Genomic DNA, 10,463 nt, shown 5'->3' with positions numbered 1-10,463 from the left:
CTGTCTTGAATGGTCAAATTCTTACATGCCTGCGTGACTGTCCTTGTCTTTTGTTTTTCAGGTCTTTAGTCTCCGTCAGCTGCAGCGGATCAAATGGCAGCGGTGCCGGGAGGATGAGCGGGTCCCTGATCTGCACTGTAGCCTGACGTTTGGTCCTGCAGGGTGAATGCTGGAGAGAGACAGTTCCATCTGTGCAAGGGTGGTCCAAATCCAGGGGCTGCTGAGGCACTGCACGGATGTAATAACTGCTGCAGGTGTGGGGTTACCCTCTGCTTTTTGAGAGATGATGCTCCGACGAGGATTTCTTGTATTTCTTCCCCGGCTCGCAGGTCTGCTCGTGGTGGCCTGTTGCTCCGTGTCCATTGTTTATATGTTGGCTTGCACACCCAAGGGGGATGACGAGCAGCTCGCCTTGCCTCGGGCCCACAGCCCGACCAGCAAGGAGGGTTACGAAGCTGTTCTGCAGGAACGAGAAGAGCAGCACCGTGACTACATCATCAGCTTGAAGAAACAAATTGCCCAGCTGAAGGCTGAGCTCCAAGGCAGAAATGAGCAGCTCAAGAACGTACAGGAGCAGTTGCCGGACTCTTTGGCTGTTCATATTGACCACAGCAATCCAGCAAAAGTCCAGGCTGATCTGCTGTCTTTCCTCCGTTCCCAAATAGCCAAAGCGGAGGTGCACAGCGGCTTTAAGCTGTCCACCGAGTACGCGGTCGTGCCCTTTGAGAGCTTTACCCTGCAGAAGGTGTACCAGCTGGAAATGGGGCTCACGCGCCACCCAGAAGAGAAGCCCGTCAGGAGGGACAGGCGCGATGAGCTGACAGAGGTGATCGAGTTGGCTCTTGGCAGCCTGAACCACCCGGAGGCGGACGGCAACGCAAGGCAGCGGGTGTTCACAGCCTCTGACTTCGTCGAAGGTTGGTACGCAAACAGCAGGTTAGAGAGGCTTTGCAAGGGGCCCTTGCGTGGCAGCAGGGCCCAAGGAGACGGGTTCAAGGCTGAAGTTTGGGTCTAGCTAGTGCTGAGACTCAGTGAGGCTCCAGCTCTGGTGTTACCCTGGTCCCACCTGCGCTACTTCAGCAGAGAGGCAAGGTAGGTTTTAAGGACAGCAACTGAAGTGCTCAGTTAGCTTAGCTGTTATCACCTGTAGCTAAAAATGAAACAAAACCCAGAAAGTTTTAGGGGAATTCTTATACTGGGCGTAGCGCACAAGCTTTTAGCCCTCCGATACCAAAAAGAGCTAAACAGAGTTTTGTCATCAGCCATACATGTAATATGGAGACAATAAGTGTACACTTCCGAAGTGCTACTTTTAATAGCAACAGCAGTCAGCTCTTGATTTATGTCATCTGATATGGAATCTGAAATCATCTGTTAAAGGGAATGGTAGCTTTACTCTTGCTTTGCAGATGGGAAGGTTGAAGCAGTAGGAGGACGTTGTCCCTGGGCTTGATAGACAGGGTGCTGAATTTGGAACAGTACTTGGGTCTGTGAAGATTTTCTGGGGCAACACGTTTGTCGAGCTATTTTATTGGATTTCATATCGGAGAAATATTTTAATGTCACTTTCCACTTTGGCCACAGCCTCTCTGCTGGTGTTGTCAGCCTCTGTGGAGGCAACTGGAGTGAGTTTTGGAGCAACATGAAAGTATCTTCCCTGTCCAGCAGGGACAAAAACTGCTGATCAAGGTACAAAGAGATTCATTGCTGTGTATAATATGAGAAGGAGGAGGAGGGGACTTGAATTTTCTGTCTCAGTCTGCATTCCAAGTATGGATTGGACCCAGGGCTTGTTTGGATGACAACCTTGTGCAGATACCACAATCTGCATTAAAAGTTAGTAACAGGCTGGATTCCTTGGCTGGATTCCTTGGGAGCTGCCCAGGGTAGCTGGAACTTTCTGGGAGAGGGGCCCAGCCTTCCCCAGAAAATAATAACACTTTACCTTTAGAAATAACAGCACACAGACAGTATGCATCCCATAGGCTAAAGGTACACACTCACGTCTTAAGGCTGGCCAGATGGAGGGATGTGGTGAGGTGAAAATTACAGAATTGGTGTCACAGACAGGGTTAGAAACCCAAACTGCTGCTGTTGGTTTGTCAGTCTTGTATCTTTCGTTATGCCCAACTCAGAAAAGCCTTCGGTAGCTGCTTTACTCCTGTTGTCTGAAGTGTGTTTTTGATCCTGGGTCTCACTTGTCTACTGGGGTGATAATAAGCAGTCTTGTTTGCTTGGGGTTTTATGTGTTAGGGGGAGCATTTTGGGTTTTTTTTTTTTTTATCCCTATGGATCACATCTGGTACCTGCCATCCCTTGGATGGTGCAATATATACCAATACTCAGTGGGATGGTGTAATGCAGGGAAGTTAAGGAGGATATGTTTCTCTTTCCCATTTTGTGCCTGTCTCTTTGTCTTCGCAGAGGGAAAATATTCCTTCAAGCCCTTTTTACATCTCAGGGGAAACTGTTTGTCTCTGTGGCTCTTAAAATAAGCGTCGCATGTGGCTCTGCAGTTTCTAGACAGAGCCGCTTGCGCGTGGGAATCAGGCTGTGACCCCAGCACCTTCTCTCTGAGCACAACTCCCTCTCAGCAGCTTTGCTGCTACACAAAATTTGGACAGGATTCCCAGACAGTTCTCTTTCCACGAGTAATAGCTGACGCGCAGCGGAATTTTCCGTTTTTTCCTTATTCCAAACAGAGTGAACCACACCTTCTCCCTGGGGCCCCAAATGATCCATCTGGCTGCAGCTCTGCTTTCGGCTTCACTCTGCACAGGGCTGTGTAGCTGCTATAACTCCCCACTGTGCTCCCGTGTTCCTCCCAATCCTGCATCGAGTTAGTTGGTGTTCTGCCCCGTGGAGTTACTGAGGGAGAGCATGGAAGAGACCAGGAATCTTTGTATGTTATAAGCAGGCTTAAGGACCACTCTGTTTGCAGTTGAAGGCCGGTCAACAGCTCTGGGCTGCTCATTAACTTATATAGGTGCAAGCAGAGATCCTTATGGCATTAGAAAAAGCATAGAAAATGTGTGTTATAGGTGCTGCTTGCTAAATGGTATCAAATTGCTTCTTTGATTTAGCTCTCTGCTGTGAGGAGAAATGTCTGTCCACTGTTCCAAACATACAAAGCAGACCTTGAAATTTGTCTTTAGGGAAAACGCAGATTCAATTTGATTTAGATCTTCCTTTAGCTTATTATCAAGCTTCCCAATACCAGCCACCTCAAGCAGTGCCTGGGCCAATGATCACACCCAGCAAAATACTCAGATCATCAACAAGCTTTTCCTATGAACAAGGTGGTAAGGGGAACTCAAAGGCACTGATTTCTTTTTTTTAATTATCAAGAGGAGGAAAATCCAGAGGCTCTTAAGCCAGCAGATGATCTCAAGGGTAGGTTCCAGTTCAGAAATAGTTTGTGGTCTGCACCTTGGGCAGACTGTATAGAAAAAGCTAGCAGGGCAATCAAAGGTGCAGTTTTAAAAGATTGTTGGTGAAATAATGATGGAGCTGCTCACAAAAATGGCATTTTCTCTTTGAAGCCATGTACCGTACTGGCAGATTGGAGCATTTGATGAATTAGCTTATATTAAAAATAAAGCATGAAGGGAATAAGTAAATCTATCTTGCATAGACCAGCCAAAGTGCTCATTAAAATAAAAAACTTAGAAAAGATGAGGCAACCCACAGAGTTCTTGCCAGATAAAATCACACCTCATGAATCTTTTGGGTCTTCTGAACATACCAATGTTGCAGAGATTGAAGTGTCACTTGGAATGGGTAAAATCTACAGCAGCTAGACGAGTTATGTCTTGTTTAAGGTCTCAGAGCTTTGTTTCAGTGAAGCACAGGCCAGTGCTTTTACAGTTCACATCAGCCCACAGCATGCGAGCAGTTTCACCCCTGAGCATCTTAAGAGCGCATTCCATGTGGAAATGTAAACCCTTCCAAGCAAACAGTGACCAGTGTTAAGGACGGTGTGGCTGCTGGGCTGCCATGTGTATGAGCAAAGAGCAACCTTCAAGGGGGTGTAACTCAGCCAAGTCTAGGAGTGTATCCATGAGAAGAGCAAGTGCCTCCTGGAGGCTGGAGTCATCTCCGTGCCACACTGAACCTCCTCCAAGTGATGGTGGATCACACACTGCTTGAGAAGTAAAATGTCTCGTAGCTCTGCTGCCTTTTCAGCTGTGCTTGGCTTGTGTCTTATTTCCCCCCAGGAGCCCAACTTGAAATCAAAAATCCCTTCCCTTTGTGTTCTTGCAGGGATCTATCGCACAGAAAAGGACAAGGGCACGTTGTACGAGCTGACTTTCAAAGGAGATGCAAAGCACCAGTTCAAGAAGATCGTCTTATTCCGGCCGTTTGGTCCCGTAATGAAAGTGAAAAATGAAAATGTCAATATGGCTGACACGCTTATTAATATCATTGTCCCCTTGGCCAAGAGAGCCAGCAAATTTCGACAATTCATGCAGAATTTCAGGTGGGTTCCCTTTCAAATGCTGCCTTGCTTTCTCTTATTTGGACAGTGAGATGCAATTTTGGGATTTATTGAGAGCTCACTCGGTAAAAATCCTGCTACTTTTGCCTAAAGTTTCACTGCGCCACTAAGAAATCATTTTAAGATGAGAGCAACTGAAAAGCATTTGGCTTTTTAATGCATGATGTTCAGCAGTAAAATCAGTTATATTGCAGTCCCTCAGAGTTTCTGATTTACATGGACGTGGTTTATGTCTCTCAATCTGGTTTTTGGGAGTACTTTCAGTGTGCTGACAATTTCATGCCAGTAGTTGCAGAGGAATATTTCTAGAGGAAAAAAGAAGGGAATTAGTACTCCTAGATATTTTGCCAGAGCAAAGATAAGCAGAAATGTATTTGAAGTTAAGGGTGGCTACTTTTAAACTCATTTTCTGTTTAGTATAGAGACAGCCTTCACAGGTAAGATTTAACTGAGATGTGGCTGCCCAGAAAAGCCTGTGTTAGCCAAAGATACCCACTTTTACAAAGTTTTTTTTTTTGCCTAACCTCAACCATCTAAAAATAGGCTTCTTGTCTGGATTAGCCACCTAAATGACTTCTTTTAGGATGGGATAAATCACCCTCTGGTGTTGCTCCTCTCTCTGTTGATCATAGATTAAATCTTTGTACAAATGAGGCATGATGTCTAGCATTAGATCAGATTGATCCTGCCCTTAGGCAACTGGATTGATCTCCAGTTGATAGTTAGATTTTAGGAAAGGCTCCTTTACACAATGCCAAAGATCTGACCTCTGGAACATATTTTATATATATATATATATATATTCACTAGAAATCAATATTAAGAGTAGAGGTATGAATGGCTTCTTTAAAATCCTCCTTCTCAGACTCTATACATGCCTGATCTTCCAAAGCACTAGACAGGCTGTTTTAATAATGTCCTGTTAATATAACACATGCTGCTTAGACACTAGTAAGTTTGTGATCTGCCTCAAAGATCATTACGGTCTTCTGTCCCATGTGCTAGAGGCAGCGAGCCCCTTTTTCTGTACAAGGACTTCTTTTAGCAACTCATGCCCTCAGGAACCTCCTCTGCCTTCCCATGTGGTATCGTGTTCTGAAGAAAGCAAATTTCTGGGAAGTCCTAAATCTGTCTTTATTTTCTAGGGAAATGGGCATTCAGCAGGATGGGAGAATTCACCTCACTGTAGTTTACTTTGGAAAAGAACAAATGAATGAAGTCAAATCAATACTTGAAAACACCTCCAAGTAAGTGCCTGAATATCTGACTGTTCATACACAGTGTTCACACCATAGTTTAGAGGACTAGGTATTTTTTCAAATTCTTAGAAGTGCCAAAAAGTTCTTGACTTCACTGGAAAAGCCAGAATCCCATCCTGCATACCTACACCTTTGATTTTGTGGTGTTAGTCTCCAGAATCACAAAGATTTACTTCAGTGCAGTGAGTTCCAGCTTTGCAATTGTGTTCTATTTTATTCCTTTTAGCTTAGGTCTAGCACTTGCTATGACAGGTGTTAAAAAATTAGGATATAAAGCATTTTTTTTCATTTTCTTTGCATGTTAAAATGGGTACCCGATTGCTCTCTTCCTGCACAAACGGTGAATATTTCCTCAAAGCAATTTCAAATGTAGTTTTATAAGTACCGGATTTGCCATCTTGAAGGCTTTGAGAATCACAGATTTTTTTTTTTCATTTGCAAATACAAATGTCACTTGGTAAATAGAATATTTCGCTAAAACACAACAACAGCTCTTCAGTTGAGTCTCCTGGGCTTTTCCTTTCCTCAGATCAGCCAACTTCAAGAACTTCACCTTCATCCAGCTAAATGAAGAATTTTCAAGAGGAAAAGGATTAGACGTTGGTGCTCGAGTCTGGAAAGGAAACAACGTTGTTCTCTTTTTTTGTGATGTGGACATATACTTCACAGCTGAATTCCTGAACTCCTGTAGATTGAACACACAGCCAGGTACTGGGACTTACAAAATGCATAGTAGTTTTTTTCAGCAGATTTTTGGTTACAGTGTAATAGCCTTCACCAGAGTGTGCTTGACTTTGAATTGATAATGAAGCTGCTGTAAATCTTTCCTGAAATGCAGGGGCTAATTAAGGCACGTATAGAAATTCCATTTGTGATTGCCTTTCAAAAGATTGTAGCTCCTCCGCTTCTCCTGTGATTGGATTCTTCCATACAAGGAATATAGGCTCAGTCTATACCTTGCGTGACCTCATCTGGGTTTGATCCAGCATCTTACAGAAAAGGGAAGTGTGCTTTATACAGCGTTTTAAAAAATGAATCTGTTGTCTTTTCTAGGCAAGAAAGTGTTTTATCCTGTTCTCTTCAGCCAGTATAACCCCAGTATAATTTATGGCCACCACGATTCCATCCCACCCTTAGAACAGCAGCTGGTAAGTACCTGTTCCTTTAACATTCCCTACCTGTTCCTGCTTTTCCCGAGACGAGGCTTTCATTTTTGAAGGTTGCGCGCACTCTGGGGTGGTGTTTCCCTATTCCTGTGCAAAGTGATGTCCTGCACAGATAAAATAAACCACTGCAGTTGTCTCACAGCTTGGGCCAGCAAGTTCAGGTGAATCCCAGCAGTTGCTTGGCTGCCTTCTCCATCCTCCTATGCTCTGGCACTGCACTGTGTGGACACTAAAGGAGTGATAGGAGTGTCTTTATGTATACAGCCAACCTATCCTAAAATCTAACCAGCCAACCTACCCTAAAATCAACCATCCTATCTCCAGAATATCCCAACCTCCATAACTGTTCTCAGTTCTCTCTTCTTTCTCTGATGGGAATCATTTAGAGATTCTCATGCTTGCACTTAGGAGAGGAAATAGTGTTTAGTTCTCAAGCTAGCATAAACTGCACAGAACCTGTTGTCAGAATTATGCAAATATTTATAGCTAATGCTTGAGTTGTAAAATGTGATGCTCATGTCAAAAAGCTTCTCAATTTAAAGAAGTACTGCCAATCTCATTTTATGCATTTTTTTATATATTCGGCCCACATGAGTTCCTGGGCATAAGGCCAGGTCTGTGCCATTAAAACAAGACAGACTTAGCTGTCTGTATCCAGGTTGCTGAGAAATGAACCTTCAGAAAGCTTTGAAAGCAATTGATTTGTGCAGCAGCCACTTGCACTAATGGGAAATAATAATGCTGATGCATACAAATAGCTTGGCATAACGGCATCATGATGAAGATTTCCTGTTACAGTGCAGACCTGATGGGTACGCTCTTCTTTTCTCTTAAGCGGCTTTTGCAGTGGTTTGAGTTTGTCAAAGAAAGGAGAAATGAGAAAAGAAAGGGATAGCAATTGGAACAGAAAAATAAAAAAGTCCCCCAAATGGCAAGGTTTATGAGCAAAAAGGAGAAATGGGACAGAGAAAGAGGATGTTGGGAGGAATTTTATCTCACCTGGAAATCGGGTTTTTTGATTAAAGAAATGCTGGGATTTGTATGTTTAGAAATGGAAACCCTGTCTCATCTGCTTCTGTAATTTTGTGGCAAGTGAAGGCAAAATTTTCAAAAATAGCTGCTCAAGAGTCATTGCATAAGCAGGAGTGTGCAGTACTGCTGAGTGGCTTGTAGGATTACATGTCTTTTCCAATCTCTTGCAACTCTTGGGTGTTTCAGCACATTGGGTTACATGATGACCTTCGGATCTAACCTTGGATATCTGCTTTTGGAAATGCCAGCCACGGTGTCTCACTGCAGTGATTTACTACCTGGAATAATACATGATGTTTCCATAGTCCATCTTCACAGTGTAGACTGCAAATGCATTGTGATAGAGGATTTGATGGCGTATATAATCCCCACCTGACACTTCTGAACTGCAGTTGGAGTTGAATTTTTTTTTTCCTTTGGCAGTAATTCTGTAATGGAAAATTATTTTCACCACTTCCCTAATTTTTGTCAAAATTTCGGAGATCAAAAAGCTGTCAGTTGTGTGATCAGATTAGAACTGCTATTTTCTCCTAGCGCTCTTGTGGTCCAGAATGTAGATGCCACCATCTGCTCTGCAGCACAGTCTGGCTTCCTTGACTTACCAGTACATTTTCTGTGTCAGCTTTGAATCGTGCAGAAAGAAACTTAATTTAGGAGGAAATTTTGCCTGTGAAAAAGGAAAACGCCAGAGATTGAGGTGATATTGCTGTACTCAGTCTACAGCAGCACTTGTTCCAAGGGGTAAAGTCAAACCTGACCATTCCAGATCAACGGTTTTATCTGTAATAGCTAAAGACAAAACTGGTATTTTGGGCAGGAGTATGCAATGAGCATCTACAGAAATTGGATCGGGTCCCTCAGTGGTTTTATGTGGAGCAGAATAAGATGGAATAGAATAAAATGCTCTTATTTCCACACCCAGAAGCTTATTTCTCTCTTGCTCAGACCGAAAGTGTTTTTGCTCCCATATAAATGATAATTTTCCCCATGCAGATTATTAAAAAAGAAACTGGATTTTGGAGAGACTTCGGGTTTGGGATGACCTGCCAGTACAGATCTGATTTTATCAACATTGGTAAGAAAAATTGCATTAAAATACATCAACCTTTGTACTAAAACATAAAAAACTGTGATCAGCTTCTCTCTGAAGGGGAACTGAGGGGAAATTTATGCCCCTCTTTAGCAGCAGTGCTCTCAGCAATGCTCTGACTACACTTTCAGACCATTCCCAGGTGCCATAGGGGCTACCAGAAACTAAGCCCTGCTCAGGACAAATAGAGCACTTTTGCATGATGGTAAAAGATTCTATTTAAGTTGAAGAATTTGGATAATTTATGATGTTGCGAGGGACTGTGGCTCCTTGAAAGAGCTAACCGGACCCATAAAATACAGCAGTATCAAGTCTGCAAGTGGAAAGCATGCATTTCCAATGTCATTTTGGATTTTCTTTGTGCCAGGTGGCTTTGATCTGGACATTAAAGGCTGGGGTGGAGAAGATGTGCACCTGTACCGCAAATACCTCCACAGCAACCTCATCGTGGTCAGAACACCTGTCAGGAGTCTCTTCCACCTCTGGCATGAGAAGCGATGTCCGGATGAGCTGACCCCAGAGCAGTACAAAATGTGCATGCAGTCCAAGGCCATGAACGAGGCTTCTCATGGCCAGCTGGGAATGCTGGTTTTCAGGCAAGAGATTGAGACCCACCTCCACAGGCAGAAGCTGAGCAGTAAAAAGACATGAAGCCCGAAAGACAGACAAAAAGCCTCCAAACGGACTTCAGGGCGTTGTGGAAAAGAACTGCTACCAAGAATAAGACTGAAGGAGAATGAAGCTTCCAGCCGGCCAATGGCAAAGGAAGATGAGGGAAATTGTTTGTCTTCTGGGTTTTCTTAGTAGGGCTTTTAAGTACTCTATTAGCCTGCCAGTCCCACAGCTGCTTCTTCCACTGGGGAAGATGGGAATAGTTGATGAGACTCAAGGGTACGCAGGCTATGGAAGCTGTGAATGTTACATAAATGCCAGCGTGATCTTCGCAGTAACAAGTGGATGTGCTCTGCTCTCTTGAAACATTCGTAAGATTGCTTCAAGTTACTTCAAGGACTGACCTTCGAAAGGGCCAGTAATGAGGAGTTGTTTTTTTACGTCTGATATATTCAAAAAGGGCTACTTTCTAGTAAGTACAGAGCTGCTTCTTGGAGAAGCAGAGCTCTGGCTGTTGCAGTGGTTAAACTGGAGTGACCAAAATGTTTTTTACTTAAGGACTTTCCGAAAAGTTATTCCCAGTTCCTTCAGAGACAAGAGGCATCACACAAAGTGCTTTCTAACTGTCCGCAAAAAGCAGGACCCAGCAGCCAAGTGTGACCCCCCCAAAAAAAAAACAGACGGTAATTCATTTTGTGCTGTGGACAGTGAACCCAAAGCAATGAGCCATATCTCTATCAACTCAAGATGATGGTGTTCTTTTTTTTTTTTTAATTTAGAATACTGTAAGTATTTTGAGATTTATT

At 43.5% G+C, this 10,463-nt stretch overlaps 1 protein-coding gene across 1 annotated transcript; it reads left to right on the top strand.

The window, feature by feature from the left end:
* Positions 1-217: 217 nt before the first annotated feature.
* CSGALNACT1 (chondroitin sulfate N-acetylgalactosaminyltransferase 1) lies at positions 218-10,137 on the top strand. Its single transcript, XM_088531577.1, has 7 exons — positions 218-917; positions 4,264-4,480; positions 5,644-5,745; positions 6,287-6,465; positions 6,811-6,905; positions 8,949-9,030; positions 9,413-10,137. Exons 1-7 carry the CDS (start codon positions 284-286, stop codon positions 9,694-9,696), a joined length of 1,593 nt encoding a protein of 530 aa, XP_088387703.1. The 5' UTR covers positions 218-283; the 3' UTR covers positions 9,697-10,137.
* Positions 10,138-10,463: the final 326 nt, after the last annotated feature.

This window comes from Tinamus guttatus, unplaced genomic scaffold, assembly GCF_059628265.1.
Source record: "Tinamus guttatus ecotype Peru unplaced genomic scaffold, ASM5962826v1 Tinamus_guttatus_pri_ptg000423l, whole genome shotgun sequence".
NCBI classification, from domain to species: Eukaryota; Metazoa; Chordata; class Aves; order Tinamiformes; family Tinamidae; genus Tinamus; species Tinamus guttatus.
Note: the sequence above shows the minus strand (reverse complement) of the source record. Positions and strands in the feature narration are given on the sequence as shown.

Bases quoted from the DNA above. Each gene is read 5' to 3' on its own strand.
- CSGALNACT1 (XM_088531577.1), top strand. From the start codon at position 284: ATGATGCTCCGACGAGGATTTCTTGTATTTCTTCCCCGGCTCGCAGGT. The intron at 4,481-5,643 runs GTGGGTTCCCTT...TTTATTTTCTAG, and splicing joins CAATTCATGCAGAATTTCAG to GGAAATGGGCATTCAGCAGG. The intron at 9,031-9,412 runs GTAAGAAAAATT...TCTTTGTGCCAG, and splicing joins ATCTGATTTTATCAACATTG to GTGGCTTTGATCTGGACATT.